The sequence below is a fragment of the Myodes glareolus genome, chromosome 23 (genome assembly GCF_982192425.1).
Source record: "Myodes glareolus chromosome 23, mMyoGla1.1, whole genome shotgun sequence".
NCBI lineage: Eukaryota > Metazoa > Chordata > Mammalia > Rodentia > Cricetidae > Myodes > Myodes glareolus.
In genome coordinates this window covers 38,146,737-38,168,418 of record NC_142048.1, presented here as the reverse complement: position 1 = coordinate 38,168,418, position 21,682 = coordinate 38,146,737, and the positions used below count along the sequence as shown (strand labels likewise).

Here is a 21,682-nt window from a genome sequence, read left to right as displayed (position 1 = left end):
TAGGAACGGAAAGAAGCATATTTGACCCTACCAGTTTCTGTATTCACATGGCACATGCTCAATAAACATTTATTTAATTTTCTGAAGACTATATTCTGGGGATAGGAAGAAATAAACAAGCTTTAAAGAGAGAAAATATGCTGGTTTCTAAAGTACCTTTGGGTTGCTACATGCAATAGAAGAATGTCATAAACATTCCAATGAACCCCATTACCTCTACCTTAAGCAGTTCATTTAATTTTATAAGCACTCAAAATGGAATTTTACAAAAATAATCTGTTTCTTCTTTTATGAGAGCTAAAGAACAGCAATGTAAGAAACAGACTAAAGACCATTCACAAGACTTCCTTAAATATCAATAAAGGACACAGGAAACCAAAGCACTTCACACATGAGTTAAAGTTTAGATCTAGTAACTGATAAAGGGCATTATTATTATTACTATCATTATTATTAAATGTGTACTATTCCTGCTACCCTTTCAAGTGCCACTGGTAATATTGGCAATTTGATCATGAACAATGTGAATTATGTAGACTATTCCTGTCTGCACATCATGAAACACGCTAATTAAGTAAGTATCCACTGGCCCTACAGTGGAAAACTAGGGAGCCAAAGATATAAAAGTAGAGCCCATGCTCTTTGCATCTTCTCTGATGCTTTCCTAGGTGCTCTACTCTTATGACTATCAAATGTTTGCTATTCTATTTGAATACAGAGACATATTGATTCTAAATCATCAGGGTAGCATTCTACCAACTAGGTAAAAACATTTTTAAAGTCAACTTTATACACTAGCCTCAAAATTACCAGATTCAAACAAAAAGGACAAGGTTCCCAATGATTTTGTCCAGCTGTCCCTCACAAGAATATTTCAGAATTTCTTAACTATGCTTGAATTCATGAAGTATAACATACACTATCAGAGGCTTTTCAACGGCAAATTAAGAGGCTCCCAAGAGTTAAATGTAGAAGAGTCTACAGTCAATCTTTTTGTGTGTGTGTGCAGGCCCAAAAATGTGAGCCTATTCCCACCTTGTCTGCCGGTCAGAGAGTTTGGAGGTTGCTCAAAATGGTTGACAAGCATAGCTGCATGCCCCAACTCAGGACATGATTACTTGGTTCTTTTGATATTAAGGTAGTTCATACAAGTAGATCCATTCCATCCTATGCAAACGTATATGCAAACGTACTTCTGCTCCTTCTTTTGTAATATGAGGTTACCTGGGGAGTGGATATCTTCAGGATACTTGGTCTAGGGTAGCTTCACTGCCTAAACAACAGAATGCTAATGATTTGATGCCTCAAAGTGTTAAAGAAATTAGCTGTTCTGAGTTGTCCTTTGTATCATGTTAATGAAGTCATTTGTTACCTTCTTCTCCCTTGTGAATTGGGTATAAAAGCATATGGAAATATAAACATGGGCAATTTCAGTATTCACTGGAATGTCCTTCTGGTACTTTCTACGGTTTCTGCTTTTATTATTATCACGTGTCTTTGTATTCTTAATATTTCTAATTCCCCATACCCGTACTCTGGTAAGAGGTGTTTTTGTCGAGGCTGGTCTACAACATCTTTTGCTTTTGTTTGTTTCTTTGTTTTGAGGCAAGGTTTCACTATGTAAAGCAAGTTGATTCCGAACTCAGAGATTCACCTGACTCTGCCTTCCAAGTGCTGGGACAGATGGTGTGCATCACCGTGGCAAGCTATAGTTCATCTTGACACCCATAGCTACAGTACATACTTTAACAGTAGCTATCCTTGATAACAATTCCAAAGGTGCCCTTTGCCTTTCAACTTTTATACTTCACAAGAACTTAAAGAAAGGGCAGGCAATGTGTGCAAAGCCTGCTGAGGACTGCAGGAACTGGTGATTGCAGAGACCTACTCTTTAAAGTCTTAAAAACCCTCCATTTAGATTTTTTTCAACAGAACCAACATTAAAGAAAGCACTTTCATCATCTACTTTTTGGTACAGAGATTATAAGGGAGAAAGGATATTAACTTAAAAAAATAATGTACAGACAAAATGAAAAACTCAGACAGACACAAACAGGAAAACGGTGCAGTAGAGGCTAGAAAGATGAGCATGAAACTTTGTAACAACTAAGAAAAATCCAATAGATACTAGGAGTCAGGGACAGTACTGATAGAGAAGCTGGAAGTCTACACGAGGTAAAAACAATTATCCAGTTCAACAACAGTTACAACGTACAAAAGAACAAGTCAGAGCTTTAGGATCGGAGATGTTTAGTGTTAAAGTCAGGTTTTCAGGCTTATCAAGGCAGTTGTTCAAAATGAGCTGATAGGACATGACTGTGTTAGTGCAGGGCCCAGGAGGAGACAATCACCTGAATGTGACAGAGGGCAAGGCACTAAAAGGATAGTCAGAAAAAGAAAAGAAAAAAAAATAAATAAAGAAGCCAAAAGATGCTAAAGTCGCTAAGAATAATGGCAGAGAACTTGACAAAAAAATTACAATTTCAGGAAAATTGAATATATACTAGAGACCAGAAAAATGGCTATGAGGAAACAGTCATAATCACTATTTAGGGAAAATTTTAACTAGAGCAAGCCAACAATGGCCTATATACTTTAGCACAAAGAAAACATTGGGCTAAAATGCTGACATCCACAAAGAGACAGAAGGACCACCATTCTGTCATCCAGAAAGAACACAAGTCTGCCACGAGCTAAACACATTTCAATCATCTAAAGGATCAAGAAATTAGCGATGCCCTCAGGAGGCAAAACACTTGGCTTCTAAGAGGCTTGTTTTAGATTTTGAAATAAAAATGTTAATGCAATAAAGCAAAATCTAAACATGTAAAAAATATATAATGAAAATCACAGTAATGACTAAAAATTCATATAAATTAGGAGTTACTTAAAATGACTGGAAAGCTAAATTCTGTCTATGATTGTTTCTCGCAGTCCTAGTTTCCTTTTTATTATTATAAAAAACATCAAAGCCAACCTGGAGAGGACAGGGTTTATTTCATTTTCCAGTCCACCATGAAGGGAAATCAGGGCAGGAAGAGGAGACCACGAAGGAATGCTTCTTACTGACTTGCTAAGCCTATTTCTTCATAGCACCCAGGACCACCTGCCCAGGGATGGCATTGCCCATAGTGGGCTGTGCCCCCTCATACAGTTAATCAAGAAAATGAACTGCACATAGGACCAGGCTGATAGAAACATTTCTCTACAGAAGTTCTCTCTTTCTACACAATCCTAGCTTGTGTCAAGTTGACCAGAGCCAAACCAAAAGCAATCATCAACACACACTATAGTACAGTGGATTTGAAACACATACTCAAGGCTTGTCAGGAGTAATAAACTGACCAGTGTTCAATTTTAGCAAATTAAAGACATTTATCATAGCATCTGATGATTTTCTCTGCGTCAACCTACAGTAGCCAAATATACCTCATGGCTCTCTGTGACAAAGGTTGAATGCAGCTGTTTAAAAAGAGACGTAAGTTGACTGTGTCTCGACTGTGTGTGACAAGAACAACTAACCAGGGAAGAAAAGCCCAAGAGTAACTTTAAGTTAAACTTGACAGCAAACTTAGATGGCAGCAGTGCTACTCACCAATACAGACATCGATCTTCCCTTTAATGGCCGCTTCATGCAGAGGTGTGTAGTTCCAGTTATCTCTGGCATTCGGATCTGCTCCTTGGCACAGTAACAGACTCACAACTTCAGCATGGCCGAAAGAACAGGCATTATGAAGTGGGATGAGACCCCCATCATCACGAGCATGGACGTTAGCACCCATCTGCAGCAAGTGTTCTACAACATCCTTCCTTCCAAAACCTGGAGAAAAGGAGCAGAAATGTTTTATACATCGAGTCAAATCTTTAACAACATTCACACCTGAGTCTGTACCCTAGAGTAAAAAGCGGGAAATAAACAAGCAAAACCATGAGCTTTGTTCAAACTGACCTCCCCATTTCAAGAAGTAGAACTAAAGAAAGCTCTTCCCTGGTTAGTGAGCGGTTGACTCAGAAACTGTTTCTTAATCACCTGCTGTGGGCGGCAACTGTGTTAAAAATACAACTGAATGAGGTGACTCCTATCCAACAGTGCTGGCAACACGTAACAAATTAATTAAATAAAACTTCCACGTACCTTATACTTATAAAACTGACAAAAACTTTATACTTAAATACTTTAAATACTGCCAACAACCAAATCAAAGACAAATCACAACATCTAACACTAGAGAAATAATAGGAAAGTAACAGAAACACACAGTCACAATGGGTTAAGGGATTCTGCAGCAGGAAGAACTAATGAAGGTGTCAGAATACATTGGGAATTATAGTCAAACTGCATGCAAAGGTGGCTCAGTGACATCATTTGTGATTGAATTATGAATCTGAAAAAAGGGTAGAAAGTGAGACTAGACACACCTAAAGGTATAGAACCAGACACTGGTTGGTAACAAGTACCACAGTTTCCAGCTAGAAAGGGGGAAAGGAGAGCCAGATAGGCCCCAAAGCACTGTAAAGACTGCACACACAGGCAAGAAAGGCAACGGAGGGCACCATCACAAAAGTCAGGAACGGCGGCGACATTAGGCTGTGGACTGAGTGCCATTCTGTCCTGCCTGGTTCCCGCAGTCGTTAAGTCCCAAAGAAATCAGAGAATTCTACATTAATTATAAACTGATTGGCCTAGTATCTCAGGCTTCTTATTAACTCTTATAACTTATATTAGCCCATAATTCTTCTCTGTGTTAGCATGTGGCTTGGTACCTTATTCAGAGAGGCAACTGTTGCATCTTGAGTCCTCTGCATCTGGGTCACGACTGCAGACTGAAACTTCCCTATTCCCAGAATTCTTGTTGCCCCGCCTCTACTTCCTGCCTGATTACCCTGCCTATACTTCCTGCCTGGCTACCAGCCAATTAGTTTTATTAAAAATAATACAAGTGACGGGATAAAGGACCATTGTTTCACAGCATTAGGCAAGTCCCACAAGAGGAGAATTTATTGAGATCAAGAGAAAAGGGAAAATGGCCATTCATAACATGAAAATAATTGTACTACAATGGCAAAACTACAAACTACATTGCAATGGATTAAAAATGGAAACTGTACATATCAGCATTTAGTAACTCAGCCCACTCTGTGGCTCCATGGCACTACCTCCAAGTAATTTGACTTACTTGGTCAAATTAGAAACTGGCATCTTACACAAAGCTAAAGGGTAGTGAAACAGTCACATCTTTCTTCACTTTATGCATACATTAAATAAATGAGAATCATGTGAAAATAGGGAGGAAATGTGTTTTCTATGCTATCTATAGACATTCACTCATTTTCAGAAGAGCAAGTACTAGAAACTCTCTCAAAATAAAAAAAATATGATTCCACAGACAGGTATCATAAAGTCAGAATTAAACTTCTCTTGGACAATTCCTCAAGTTAAGCTGAAGTATGTGGGGGAGAGGGGAGCACAAGTCAGTTTATGGTAATCAGAATAGTAAAGCTACGGCGTGCAAGCTAATTGCCATCACCAGGCCATGTTTGTAGTCTGCTGTTAACCCTGGCACAACAGTTTCAGCGGTAGGTAGAGGTTCTACTTATCACACCCACCCCTCCTTCCTGTACACCACAACCCTATTCCCGGCCTTCAACGGTCCTTCCTGGCCGTGGGAAAAGTTAAAGGTTGTTTTGTTCCTATTGGGATGGAAAGGACAATGGTGGCTAGGTGAGGTCAGCAAAGTCAGGTCACTCAAATTCTTTGAGCCATGGTGAGGAGCTTGATCTTGAGGAAGGGTCTATCAAGTGACCAAATGTGTCTGTTAGCTATCGTCAACAGTAGACATGGGAAGATGAGGTCAGGAAGACAAGAAAGGCCTTTTTATAAGGAAAGCACAGGCAGCTCCAAGTGACACCACCAAACTAGGAAAGAAAATCATTTGGTTCACATTTGCCATTTGCCAATGGCATTAGACAGTCTGAAAAGCCTTTCGGCTTGGCATTCACTTGCTTATGAGTTTGTGGTCATCAGAGTGCTGCATCTCTGAGCTTGATACAGGATTCCCAGGCAAGAGAGAACGCAAAAAAAGGAGGAGGTTTGGACACAGAATGTTTGATATTAAAGCAGCAAGCCTCTTCAGATGTGTACAACACCTATGCATCCCTAGCCAAAATCGTGTCATCTGCCCACCTACAAAACCGGGTTGAAAAACAAGTCTTTTATAGCTGAGCATACAGGTGTCTCAGGAAAATTAAGCTATCTATTGGTGAAGAACTAGGAGATGAATTCAGGAAGAATAAATAACAAACAGCATCTGCCATAGCTTTATAAGTCATAGGTAGAAATTTGTTTCATTTTTAAGTACCTGAGAAATTATTCCTAAGAAAAATCACTTTAATGCTATTTCAGTCTTAAAAGGCTTTTCAGATAGCTGAATGTGATGTTCAATTTAAATGTTAACTTGCCACAAATGAGAATCATGTGAGGAGAGCATGTCACCTGAGAAATGACAATTGCCTCAAGATTGCCTTAACTGAGGTGGAAAGACCCACCTGATGTGACAGTGCCTTCAGGTAGCAGCCCAGATGAAAGGGGCCGGAGCAGGCAGGCTGTCCTGCTACAGTGGCCTTCCTTGCTTACAGCTGCAGCTCATTCCTTCACTGATAGGAGAAGCTGAGTCTCCAGAACCTACCAGATTCTTGACACCAGACTGGGAATGCTTAGGCACCCAGGCTCAAGGCCTCAGCAACTAGCAGTACTCAGCTTCTTGGGGTGAGACAGATGTCACTATTTCAGTGCAAGTTGATTTTCTAGTGGTAGAGTAATAGTAGTAATAATTCTATCTGTTTTGTTCCTCCAGAGAACTCTAATACACTACATAAAGATGAACAAATTAGAGTCAAACAAATACGGTGGCATACACCTCTAATCCCAAAATTTTGGAGGTAGAGGCTGAACAAACTAAAGTTTGTAGGCCAACCAACAATAAGGAGCTGAGATAATGATCCAATCAATAAAGTGCTAGGTGGGCAAACATAAGGATATGAATTTGAATCTCCTACACCAGTGTGAAAATAAAATGCTGGGCACTGTGGTGTGTGATGTACAGAAGGATCCCTGAAGCTCCTGGCTAAACAAGAGACCTGGTGAGCTCCAGACTCAACAAGAGACTCAGTCTCAAAAAGTAAGATGAAGAGGGACTGAGAAGAACACCCAACATGGACCTCTGCCCTCCACATGCACACATGAATACATGCATACACGCACACCACAATAAAAATTAAATTAAAAACAAGAACAAAATTAGAAGAGATGAAGAAACTCTTGCAGTAGTCTAAAAATGGAAACTTGGCGTGGACTCAGAAGGTCCTGGAATTCTAGTTGAACATTCAGTCTGTGGAGATTCCATGTGGGAAAGAAGCAAGCCAACAGTTTCAAAAGGTCATCCAACATCTGCTCCGTGCTAACTGCTGAAGTGAGATGATTTGTAAATTTCAGCATTCTTGCTGTTAAATAATGTCATTATTTCACATGTTCAAAGAAAATACACACAAGAAAAGCACTGCACTGCATTAGCACTGTAAGGAAAAATCTAAATTCAAAACACATGCCTAACTGAATACACTTAGCAATATTCCTTACTCTGATCTTTATATATTACAATTAAGGTCATTCAAAATGTTTCAATACTAAATGTAAGGTCATTGGTGTTTATTTCCCAGGTTTGAGTTCAAAGATGGGGTTGAAAAAGTCATTCCACTTAACATTTAGCATTTTAAGTTTGCCTAGGATTAAAGCCTGCAAGAAACGAACTTAAACCTTAACTGTGGCATGCACAATATTAACAAAAGAAAAAAACCAAAGGTGTTTGGAGTCTTGTAAACTAGTTTTTTTTTTTATGAATGGCAGTAGCAACAGATTAAAAAGGCATTTTCCTCCTAACTAAACTACCAACAAAATTACAAGCACTGAAGCACAATAAAAAAGTTCATATTACAATTTATTTTTAATTTTTTCCTTAAGTAGTGTAAGATCCAAGAACACCCAAAAGATACTTAAAGGAACAGTAAGGTGAGTTTGCAATTGTCAAGAACACTGACATAAGTGGCAAAGACAAATAGGCAGGTGGTGATAGATGAAGCTGCTCGATACCTTAGAAGGGAAAATATTACAGTGGTCTATTGTTTTACATAATCCCAGCCATGAGATTGGCTAGTTTGTTTTCTCTGCCATGATAAAACATTATGACCAAAAGCAGCTTGGAGAACAAGAGGTTTATTTGGCTTACACTTTCCAGGGCACAGTGCAACATGAAGGGTTGTGGAGGCAAGAAACTTAAGAATTTAAGCAGAGGCCTGTGGAACTCTCCTTATTGACATCCTCTCTTTCCATAGCTTGCTCACTTATTCTTATACAACTTAGGACCATCTGCCCTGGGTCAGCTCCCACATCAATCAATTTTTAAAAAGGAAGGAAGGAAAAGAAAGGAGAAAGAGCGAGCTCCACAGACTTACCCACAGGCCAATCTGATGGAGACAATTCGTCAACTGAGATTCCCTATTCCCAAATACATCTGTGCCAAGTTGACAAAAAATTGCCAGCACAGGGGCCTTAGAAGGTAACTGTAGAACATTTAAACACTTTCTACCCAACATTCCCACTCTGTTCTCTAACTAACAATTTAACACTGTGGCTAGGCTCAGCAGCTGGGTGGGCATCTGTGAGCAACTCGTGAGCAATTCCAGAGGTCCGTTACACATACGAATTTCCACCTCTGCTAAGTTAGAGCTGAGTCTGTGTGTGTCTTGGTTGATGTGTGGAAGGCAGCTAAGAGGATGGTTATGTCACAACAGACCCATCCTGCCTTTGCTCCCAACCCTATCCACTTTCTAGCTCTAATCATTATTTTTTTAAGTTTGCTGTATTTCATGAAGAAAATTTGCATGCTGTCACGGCTATCTGTAATCTGGGAATTGGGAAAAGAATTTGCAGCTTACTTTAAAAACATCAAATCGTCTATGCACCAAGTAAGTGTTATCTAGTGTAATAAACACTAAGCCACAGACACCAGTAACAAATTTCTGGTTACTTTGTAATATACATCCATGACAAATAAACGTTTTCTATTTAACACTCAGCCATTATTGTTTCCTTTCCTAATTTGTATTCTAACTACATTAGCTTTTAATTATTAGAAAATATATCAGCTTCTGATCACTAATCAAAAGTCACAAAGGGGAGTATATTTCCCTGTTGGTTTTTTTTTGTCCCTGTTGATTTTTTGTCAAAAGCAGATCTTACTGACAAGTTTTCTATTTATAGAATCTGATGTAGAAAAAGAAATGCATGCTAAAAGTGAAAAGCAGAGAAATAAAAGAGCGCTTTCCTAGGCCAGTGCAGAGATCTCCAGGAACAAAAAAGCCAGGAGCTTAGAAACAAACTGTAGGAAAATATTTTCTGGACAGAAAAAGATGATTATATTCCAATGCAAAAATGACTAGCTCAATAGTAGAAAATTGGTATCCTTCCTGGGCAGGCCCGAGACCAGAAAAAGCCTACACTCCTCAACACTGTCAGTGTCCCCAAGAAAGCCCACACTCAACAGTGTCACCTTGTCCCTTTCACTGCTGTGAAATATGAAGACAGGATTTCCAGTCCAGCTCCATTCTAAAGTAGAGGGATAAATCAAGGGAAAATACTGCAAGCAGGCCTGAGCGTCAGGTGCAAGCCTTGCTCCCAATTAGGTAATTGCACCAAAGGTGACAGCATTTTGAAAAGAACAAGAGGTTGGGAAATGCTGAGAACATAGTTAAGAGAAACCATGCTTGGGGCGTTCTCTACCCTAGCATGACTACCAATACTCTCTACAACCTAGAAAGCATCCTCCCATCACCCCTAACCCCAGCTCCTAAAGAGCTCTTCCAAAAGCTTGGAAACAGGAACAGAAGGAAAGAACTCAAGAGGAGAAGCAGAAATGGAGGTGGGAAAGAAGCACCGCAAAGACGGCAGACGTCTGCTAAAGGAAGATCTAAGTCTCCAGGCTAAGAGTTCACAGGCTGCCAGAGAGAAAAGACCAACACCACAGCACAGTCTAACAAGTTCAAGGGCTAAAACCTTCCAAAGTCCTTCAGAAAGAAAATACACGACAGCTATAGAATGAAAGAGAAAGTGTACTAGCAAGGGGAGACACCAAACTCCACTCCAATCATTCTCACAAGGTCTTCACAGTAATTTCACGCAAATGCTATTCATTTGATTAAATTCCAGCCTCCAGAGCATGTACTTAATAAGACTGACAAAGTGAGTATCACACAGTCTAGTTTACAGTAAGGTGTGACGGCTGACTTGACTAACACTATGCTGCTGTTTAAGAACCGCTTGGACCTCAGTATTTGTCAGACATTTTCTCCAGGATGAACAAGGTAGCTTCTTAGATGAAAACAACAATATTTGCTCTCAAAGATAGAATGTAAGGTTTCAGATAAATATCTGAACTTTATAGCATTACAAAGCTATTATAACCATAGCAGTTTCCCAGTAACCATTACTTTCCTAAGATTGGTAAATGTGCTGCCTGTTATTTTATTATAAAATTAAGATATTAATGCTCGAAAGATTTGCATGACATACTGAAGTAATACTTTCCAAAAGACTAAATTATATAGCTATAAGATCCAATTCTGTAAAAATAGGTCAGTGAATTTTAACATGCCAGAAATAGGAAAAATTCACTAAGGCTGAAAATTCTCTTTATAAAAACTAATTAATCAAACCATATTTTGAAAAATAGTACTTCCTTCTACACTCCATTATCTGTTTCATGAATTCATTCTACATAATAACCACAATGACGACAGGTAAAAGACAAGAATTGGGCTCTCTTCTATCAATCCTGGCATTAAACTGATTCAAAATACAAAACAATCCCTTTGTCTCACTGATCTTTGCTTAGGAAAGAATATAACTGCAAGTGTTATTTACACTCAAATAATAGTTTGTGTATTTTTATTTCTACACTTTAATTTACCCCACAAGTCTCTAAAGACGTAACAAAGGCACAGTCAATACAGCCACCCCCCTTTTCTCCACAGTGCTGCTTTCTGCACTAGTGGCCTGCAGTCAGTCACAGTCTAGGAGTATTATATGGAAAAGAAATAACTAACATATAAATTTTAAATCATACATCACCCATGGTAGCAGTGTGGTGAAATGTCCTTTGTGCTATGTTGTGCCTAGTGTAGCCAATCTATTTCTATACATTGTTACTGCCCCATCTTGCTCTCGTGGTATTTCGGTGCTTTTCCTGGCTTCACTAATATTTTACCTAATCAAGCTGATGATTCAGATACAATCGAAAAGAGCTAAATGTGTTTTCATGAAGAGAAAAGTTGGAAGCTCTTGCCTTAAGGACTTCCTGAAAGAAAATCAAAACTACATTCGTGCCTGACAGTGGTGGTGCACTCCTTTAATCCCAGCACTCAGGAGGCAGAGCCAGGCGGATCTCTGAGTCCGAGGCCACCCTGGTCTACAGAGTTCCAGGACAGCCAAGGCAGAGAAACTGTTTCAACCCCCCACCCCCCAAAAAAACAAAACAAAACAAACAAACAAACAAAAAGTTTACAGTCATATAATTTACTACCAATTCTTACATTCTATGTTATTACTGCTAATCTCTTATGCCTAATTTATCAATTAAAACTTACAGTAAGTGTGTATGTGTGGGAAAACATCCAGAAGTTGGCATGATCCAGTTTCAGGCATCTCACAACCCTGAGAGATAGGGAGGGATACTACACAAAGTACTACACCTACGAGTTCTGAGACGCAAATGCTTGAGAAACAATATTTTGACTCAAAGTGTTCTCTAGATATATCCTTCCAATCAAACATCCCTTCTGGAAGAAAGGGAGGAAGTTCACGTTACAAGAAAGTTGCTCAAAACTCAAGACGTCCCTCCCCAACAATATATAAGGAGTAAACAACTGCTGGAGGAAGAGATGATCATGAAACTGCCAGCAACTTGTGCCCAAACTCAAGCTGGGCTGTCTTTCTAAGGAGTTAGTGTGGCTGTTGGGTAATACAGCTTCCAGTCATTCAAGTTCCTTGCAGTAAACTTAGTAAACTCACTCTTTCTCCAAGCTAAACTTGGATGGAATCATCCGTTTGATCTGCCATTCTCATCATACTTAGGTGTGGAGGAGGCGGGCTGTGTGTCCATGTATTTCCAGGAAAAAAATCACACAATGCATCAACACCCAAAGAAGACAGAGTCCAAAACAAGTCTAAGATATGCAACTGAGGCTGATCCGTTTAAAACCAGGTGGAGCACCCACTTGGCTACCTCTTCCAGCAAAGCCAACTCTTCAAATGCAAACTGAATACCAAGTTCTCTTTGTTTTCACAAAATTCCAATAGGATAACAATTATACACTTTGTTGATACATTGTGGGCATTGCCTTGTAGGAAACAGTGGGTAAGCCAAATTTTTAATAACTTGCTCTACAAATTAGTCCAGAAGAATTTTTTACACGAGATTTATTTCCTACACAAAAGCACAAGTTAGCATCTCTATTTCAGACATTTTAGAAAATAGCTAACATGCAATCATTCATTACAATTTCATGACATGTTTTTTGAAAAAGTCAAATTTCCATAGTGTGAGAAGGTAAACATATAGAAAAGGAGAAAGGTACAATGTATTAGCAGGATGAATGGGACATTCAAAATGACCCCCTAAACACATCAGAATGAGGGCATCCAATTCTGTCAGATCCACTTGGACACAATCAATCTTTTGAAAAGTACTTTAATTAGCTTCATATTGGGAAGTTTCATTAATTTTTAAAACTGTAACTGGTGATAGGAAGACTAGCTTTTAAAAATTGTGAGTCAATAAGTAGATTCATTTAAAAGTCGGTTTGACCTTGTAGCTAACAGAATCATCAGTGTTAACTATCAAATGTTTACTTGACTCTTTAAAGAAAATTACCTCAAAGAAAAAAGTTATCAACCATTTAATGACAATCAACAAGAGAACCTTAATACTATATTTCTCCTTTTCTTACAGTTTAAAAGAAAGACTCATTGTTGAACCTGAACTAGGAGCTGCCATTGCACAAAGAATGGAGAAGAACACAGTGGAAGGGTCATGTTGCTTCAAGTCAATAAAGAGATAACCCAAGCCAAGGAGCAAAACAAGTTTTCACAAAACAGCCCAGCAGGTGATGGCAATCCCAAAATCTGAGGAAGCCTCTAACAGCACAGGGCACCAAAACACATCTAAGACATTCCTCAATTACCCCAAATCAAACTAATTTTCAAAAACTTAAGCTCAAAACCTATCATCCCAAGTGCTTAGGCTTTAATGAAATCCCAAGAAACTCACCCTAGTCAAAAAAAAAAAAAAAAAAAAATTAAGACCTGGCGGTGGTGCACTCCTTTAATCTCAGGTAGACAGATCTCTGTGAGTTCAAGACCAGCCTTGTCTATGAAGCAAGCAAGTTTCAGGACAGTCAAGGGCTGTTATACAGAGAAATCTTGTCTCGATTTCCCGACTTCTCCCTCCTTCAAAAAATAAGGAGCACAATATTTTTTAAATAATAAACTAAAAGTCCGTTTCGAGATGTTTGTTTCTGGCACATGGCTCATTTGATAGTAGGCAAAGAATTTTTCTTTTACGTCATCCTCACACTACAGCCCTGAAGGCGTAAGTCACAGACAATCCCATACCAGTTTGGAATTATGATTAATAGAATGGTTATTTATTCAAAGGGGAAAAAACTTACAGATTACCGTCCCAGACAACAGCCCCTCCGCGCGAACAGGAAAGGAGTCCAGGAGCTGGAAGCGGAGCCGGAAGCCAAAAAAAAGAGTGGAGGACAGCCACTGCTTTTTTTAAAGAGAGAGAGACCATGCCCCAATGGGCTGGTAACTCAGCGGCGATTGGCTGAAGGAGCGGAAGAAACTCCCACAGCACAGCCCCACTTATAATTAATCCCACAATTCTGATCATGAACCCACATAAATGACACACATAGCTCAGCTCATTTTTTATTACAAAATATTGCAATTATTAAAAAAAAAAGGTAGAAACTCAGGGGGTAAACAGCTTATCTGGCATGTCTAACATCAAGGAGTCCCAAGCAATAAGCCCCTCTCACTGAGGAAGCTGGCTGCTCGACTGGCATAGCAGCATGCACATGCCCTAGGTCAGTGGTTCTCAACCTGCAGGTCGCAACCGTTTGGGTCACATATCAGATGTCCTGCATATCAGATACTTACATTATAACTCATGGCAGTAGCAAAATTACAGTTATGAAGTAGCAATGAAACAGTTTTATGGTTGGAGGTCAGCACACCATGAGGAACTGTAATAGAGTCAAAGCATCAGGAAGGGTGAGAACCCCTGCTCCAAGAGAAGAACTGGCCTGCTGTGGGGCATTGGTCTTTATCCTGTCACTTGTATTATTTTTAATAAAACGCTGATTGGCCAGTAGCCAGGCAGGAAGTATAGGTGGTGCGACGAGAACAGGAGAATTCTGGGAAGAGGAAAGGTCAGTCTGCAACTGTCATTAAGACAAAGAGGAAGCAAGATGTGACTGCCTCGCCAACAAAGGTACCAAGCCATGTACCATGTAATATAAGTTATAAGAGTTAATAAGCCTGAGCTAATAGGCCAATCAGTTTATAATTTAAAAAAAAAGCCGGTTGTAGTGGCACATGCTTTACAGCTGCATTTATAGTATAAGAGACCATGCCCAAGTAGGCTGGTATCTTAAAGGCTACTGGCTGAAGGAGCGGAAGGAGCTCCCACATTACTGGCCCAATCCATCCTTTTATTAGGAATCATTCCCAAAGGGGCCACTGTACTCCCTCTTCCTGACAACACTACTCACCTATCGGGCCTTCTCAGCTTCCCCACACCTAGCATGCGCAAGGGGCTGCATGTGAACACATGCACATGCACACACATACACACAGTCACAGTCAAACCTTCAGGAAGACACACCTGTGGACTCAATGCTTGCTCATGTTATGTCCTCCTTAAAAAAAAAAAAATCTATGCACTGAAATTTCCAGTGTGATAGGATTAGGAGGTGAGGTCTTTGGGAGGCAATTAATTAGGTAACACAAGTAAAATTTAGAGCCTTTATAAGAAAAACTATGAGTAATGTGGGATTCCCCTCTTTATGCTGTGAATGCCATTGGTTAGTAAAAGAATCTGCTTCGGCCTATAGCAGGGCCTATAGTCAGGCTGAAAGAGATATAGCAAGAGAGTAGGCGGAGTCAAGAGAAGCCAATAGTCATAGGAGAAAGACGTAAGATGCTGGTTGGAGCTTGGAACTTTACCGGTAGGCCACAACCACATGGTGATACATAGATGAATAGAAATGGGTTAATTTAAGAATAAGAGCTAGCCAATAAGAAGTGTGAGCTAATAGGTTGTAATTAATAGTGCTGCAATTAGTAGTTTCTATGTTATTATTTCGGATCTGGGCAGTCGGGAAATGAACAAGCAGTCTCTGCCAACACACGAGAGTGCTTATTTACAAGTAGTCTCTTTTTGTATCTCTTTCTGCTCAGCACATGAGAATATACTAAACGTTGGTAGTCGGCAACTCAGAAGACAGCTCTTACCAGATGGGGCCCTGATCTCAGGCCTTGCGGCACTAAAGTAATTTTTGTTATTTATAAGCCACCCAACTATTATACTTGCATAATTATAGCCCAAACTGACTATGATAACAATCATACATGTTTATGTAACTTCTTGCTTTTAAATGCATGGTGTTGAGCTGGGGGTATAAGTAAGTGGTGGAGTACATGAAGAGCACCCATGAACACTGCAGTCAACCCCTACCACACCACACAAAGACAAAAGTAATCTACGAAAGAGAAAAACAAAATGTACTTAGAAATATATTTGCAAATCATAACCACTGTCTCGGCAACTGCTACATCAGTAAGAGCACTGGGCACAAGTTAGAGCACAGGCTGGAGACATTCATACTCCAACTTCTTAGAAAAACCAAGCCCCAAAAAGAATATACCATTTTCTGCAATGCTAGGACACAGGACCAGTCACTGGGAAAGGCAGCTTCTAGGATGATGCCAGTAACCTAGTATATAGTCACAACTGCACAACAGTGTTTGGTCCAGGAGAGATCGAGTCACACAACAGTGAAAAGATTGTAACAACACTGAAAAGCCCTCCTGAAATGATATCACTGCCGCTGTGTGTCACCATTCATTACTTTGTGTTGTGACTCTGGTGTAAACAAACCTGCTGTGATGTACTTGTGCTCTCACCGCCATCATAAAATTACATATCCTGCGTAGATTTGGTAATGCTAATAAATTACTAGGTTAGTGCATTTGCCACATTATGCTTTCATCACTATTTTAAAGAACACTATTCACTTAAAAAGGGCATGGAAAGCAGCTTTAACCAGGTCCTTACAGAGCTAGAAGGCATTGCTTCTGCAGGAGATGGTCCAGTGCTGTACTGTTCCTAAGGCCATTCCAGCAGGACAAGACACTGACATCCTAGTTTCCATGGATAGTACCAAGAACTGGAGGACAGCTATGACGATGATTCTGACTTGGTGTCAGCCTCGATTGGTTAACATGTTTAACAACAATGCACAGAATGTAAAATACAATTTTTAAAAATTGAAAAAATTATAGAATGAGGATACTAAAGACAAAAATATTTTGTTCAACTGTGTACAATATATTTGTGTCTTAAATATTGCAAAAAAAATTAAAAGTTTAAATTTTTTTTAAAGATTATAAAGTGGAAAAGTCCTGACTAGACATGGGAATACAGACATACTATTACTCAGAGGAGTCAAGCAGAGGACTGAGAGACCTTGACTCTAACAAACAAAAGGGAATCAGGGTTGATACATCATGGAAACAAAATTGTATGAATTAGGGTGGCAGGAAGTATACAATGCTAAACAACAACAAAACAAAAAACTATAGAAATATAGACTAAGCCTTCCTATTCACTCTTCAAAATTTGCAAACTCCCCTTATGTCTTTAAGGGTATGCTATGTTTCACTTTTCATATTTTGTTTTACTAAGTATTTCCTATGTTTATATACAAATGCCCACCACTCTGTTACTATCAGAATTCAGACACTAACATGATACTGGACAAGTGTGCAGCCTAGAAGCAATACCATAGAGCATACAAGGATATATTGGGCTGTGTATTCCAGGTATTTGTACGCACATGCTGAAGGTCACACAACAAAATCTGCTAGCCATGCATTACTCCAAAGTTACCCCTATCAATAAGCAACATGAAACTCTAAGTGTACCTTGTGTAACCGCCTCCTCCTGGGTATGGGTTGAGCCCACTCTATTGGATTCAGTAGAGGAGCGAGAGCGCTGAATAGTCTAAGTTCAATTTACTCACATATCCTGCTGCAGGCTTTCTCTGAAGCCCACTGCTATGTTGTGAGCTGCTCTATGAAACTGAACACCTCAGTCCAGCAACCTCCAACATGCTCATTTACCAAACCCAAGATCCAGTAATTCTCATAAATTTTTGTTCAAGAATGAAAAGCCCTATATTCACAAAACAAGATTTTAAGAATGTATGTCATAACAGCTTTATTCATAATAGTCAAAACTGAAAGAGCCTAAGAGTCCACCAACAGAAGAGAAACAAACTTGGCGACAATATACTGACAGAATGAAATCTACCGAGCATGGGCAGAACTATGCATCTATTACAGGGGGTGGGAGGGGTAGAACTTACAGAAAAGTGTGAACTGTATATGAATCCTTTTAAAGAACTTTAAAGTGTAACTGCTAATCCCAGAAAACTGAACTTCCAGACTCTGTGGTGGCTTTCTATAAGGGTCTGGAGTTGTGTGGGATCTCTATGCATCAAAACTCAGCTTCTTCAGGGCACCTACTCAGTTGTCTGCAACCCACACTGACTCCGAGACACTGAAGAATATCTAAGCTGACAGCATAAGGCTGAAATATAAGTGGTCTTATAGAACAGTTTGCTTGTTATCTTTTTCATTATTGGAGATGTATTTGTAACGTCATCAAATAGCTGGTTCATTCTTTAAATCATCTGCTTCCAATGACTGACACCATTGAAGCAAAAGGAAAGATACTTCATGCATTTCCCTAACTCAGAGCTCCTTGTGAACTGTAAAAAGAGGTGATTTACATGTACAATTTAAAAAAAAAAAAACACAAGGTACAAAAAAAATCTATTTTCAACCTGTGGATTTAAGTCTAGGAAGGAATTTGCAAAGCAAGTTCCTTTTCGTCTACCACAGTCAGACTTTTCTATTCTGAGGAGCTGGGTTTAGTGGCACATGTCCATAATCCCAGCACTTGGGAGGCTATGGCAGGAACATCAGTGAGCCAACCTACCCTAAAGAAGTAAGACTCTGTGAAAACTGAGAGTCAAATAAGGTACAACCAAGGCTGTTGTCAGCAATAAAGAACAGAACGGCACAGGTCGCACCCGTTCCCACTCCAGGACTTGGATTGTTATTTGCCACAGGTTAGAGGACACCATGTACTTAGCTTAAGTAACAACTGTACTGGAAGTAGGACGATATCTTTATGAAAATTCAGCATCTGGTGTAAATTGGGTAACTCTTGTGGGGTTAAATGTGTGCTGCAGATGGTCCTATTCAAACCAAGAAAGCAAAACTGACATACATTCAACTTTTGGCTAATTTTGATACTAAAATGCCTTATAACATATAGGACAATTCAAGAACTATGTTAGCTAACTGTATAGAAGCCTACATCAAACATCTTCCATCTAAAGTAAACACCATGCTAGGCATGGTGGAGGCTTTGTGAGTTTAAGGTCAAGCTGATCTACACAGTGAATAAATTCTAGGACAGCCAGACATACGTAGAGACTCTGTCTCAAAAAAAAAAGTAAATACTGTGAGGGCCTAGAAAGATGACTTAGTGGTTAAAAGTACCCGCTGCTTTTCCAGAGGACCAAAGTTAGGTTTCCTGCCACCACTTCACACAGCACTCCAGCTCCAGGGTATCCAGCACCCTCAGGGGACCCACACACATGCACACCCCCAAAGACACACACATACAAATAAATTTTAAAAAATGGAGCTTTAAAAATAAATACTAAATACTGAGACCTCAAAACTGTTTGAACCTTTAAAAAAATACCTCATCTGATCTCTTTTGTAAAAAGAATTTCATCAAAATTATATCAGTTACTACAAATCCATCACCATTAGAAAGTGAATTAAGACAATTTTATTTTAAAGCGGTACTTAAAAAGTGCTATAGTGACCTTAGTGCACACCTAGAACCGAAGCAATCTAGAGGCAGAGACAGGCAGAGTGCTGTGAGTTCAAGGCCAGCCTGGCCAACAGAGCCAATTCCTGGACAGCCAAGATTATAGAATAAAACCTCTATTACAAAAACAAAACTAAACCATCTTTTTAAAAAGGTTTCCTAACTGCTCTAAACCCAGAATTAACAGCCTCTTTTATACTCCAAAAGACAGCATAATACCTTTCTACAGGTGACACCTTGTGAGATTTTGTGTTCTTTAAACTTCCTCACTACATAGTGCAATAAAGTTCTGAAATATCTGCCACTCCAAAGTTTTGCCAGTATTTAACACATAATGAACTATTATTAGCTATAATTTTTAAAATTTCCCAAGACATTTACCTATTCCAAAAAAAATCTATTCCAGGATAATACAATGACTATAGTAACAACCAAGTACTAGTCAACAAACAACTACTTTTAACTACTCAGCCTACATCTAAGGGAGACTAGATGTAAAGAAGCTTTAATGTTATACAAACAAATGTGAAAATGTAAGCTAACTACAGAATGCTTTTTACCATGGAGAATTCAATAATTATTGTTTTGTCTGTTTTCCACAAATGAGGTTAAAAAAAAAAGCGGGCTATATCAAGGTTAGTTCCTCCTAAGTACAAAATAATTATACAAGACTGTTTCACTATTTGCAGATGAGAATTTCCAGCGATCTGAGGAGAACAGAAGGCATGACTGGGAAAGGCGCACTCCTCTGTGTGAACTGATTCTGAAAGAGCAACTGACACACAGATAGCTATAGGTAGCATACTGGTGTTCCAGATTTGTGAGACGATGGACTAACCAGATTTGGGGAAAAGTACTCGAAAGTAAAGAGTCTCAGCCAATTTGTTAAATCAGACTTAAACCTTTGATTTAGTCTAAAGAAAAAGAATCCAAGTGTAGTGGCAGAGGCCTGAAATTCCAGGCAGCACTTGGCAGGCTAAGGCAGAAGAGTCTTGAGCCTCGCCAGACCTGTCTCATGAGACAGAGAAAAAACCAGCGAGGAAGGAAAGAAAAGCCAGATTACAAAAAGGAATGCTATTTCATATAAAACAAGCAGGAATCTTGAGTTTTCATTTAGTCAGATGAAAGTTTCCTTACAAGCCAGTTCACCACACTCAATAGCATCATATCCAGCATAGATCCAATAATCTGATGATGATTTCCAATGCACACCTACCACTGGTCATTACCCATTAGTGGATCACAAACACAATTTGCTAAAAATTAAGTAAAAGACTATATAAAATGCCAAAGTACAACCCACATATAAGTGAGAGTGTGGTTTCCATTCCTGAAAGTTCTGATGAAATCTCGACAATACAAAATCTATTTTTAAGTATGGGCTGAAAAAAAAAATTAATAGCTACCTTTTCTACAAACCCCAGACTACACTTTCTCCCGCCCCCTCAAAGAGCAGCATAACTTAGAAACTCTTCACTGCAATTACAAAACCAAGTACAGATTATTATAGCATAAGCTCCAAATCACAGCTGACTCAACATCCACGTTCCACTGCTGCGCTTGTGAACCTATGCTCACTTAAACATGTGTCCCTCACACTCCAGCTGCAAAGAGTACCTGCCAAGCTGTAGAAAACATTCATACGCAAAGTCCTAAGCCCACGTTTACAGAACAAACTGAAGGAGTCACACCCACTGAAATGTCCAGCAAGAAGAGTTGGAGGTGCAGCCAGTGGAAGAGCACATCCCCAACCTAAGCACAGTCCTGGTGTTTGACGGCATGAAGACAGACAAGGGGCCGGGGAGCGGGAGCACTGCTTACTCTTCCAGTAAGAGTACTATGTTGGGTGACCCACAGTCACCTGTAACTCCAGCTGAAACTCCCTTCTTGGAGCCTCCACAGGCGCTCTCTCTCTCTCACTCTCTCTCTCTCTCTCTCTCTCTCTCTCTCTCACACACACACACACACACACACACTTGGCAAACAATCACACAGACACACAGGTACTCATGAATAAAAACATTTAAAGGTGGAGTCTTTGGTATTTTACTTTAAAGGTGAGCCTTTTAATTTTGTATCCTTCTGTCCTATTTGAATTTATAATACGCATGTAAAGTACATACATCAAATGTAATGTTTTAAAATGCATAACCTAATTACGTTTAATTATAAAAAACAGGAGGTATCAAGTCAGTGAGATTACGGCCCTTTTGTTTCTGTGATACATTTTTGTGTTTTATAAAACTACTATGTGTTTCTAAAAGAAAACAACTGCTTGCTCAGAAGGGGGAGGGGCAAAAAAGTAAAGCTCAGCGTTTAGGCATCTGTGCCTATTTGGAGACTTTTCATGCCAGAGCCTTCTTAACTAAATC

At 39.4% G+C, this 21,682-nt stretch overlaps 1 protein-coding gene across 1 annotated transcript in view; it reads right to left on the bottom strand.

The window, feature by feature from the left end:
• The window catches only part of Tnks (tankyrase), a 138,737-nt gene that overhangs the window by 115,714 nt on the left and 1,341 nt on the right, over window positions 1–21,682 (bottom strand). Inside the window, exon 2 of the mRNA XM_085680807.2 lies at window positions 3,596–3,820. Coding sequence (XP_085536933.1) covers window positions 3,596–3,820 — 225 coding nt within the window. The remainder of the gene's footprint in view (window positions 1–3,595; window positions 3,821–21,682) is intronic.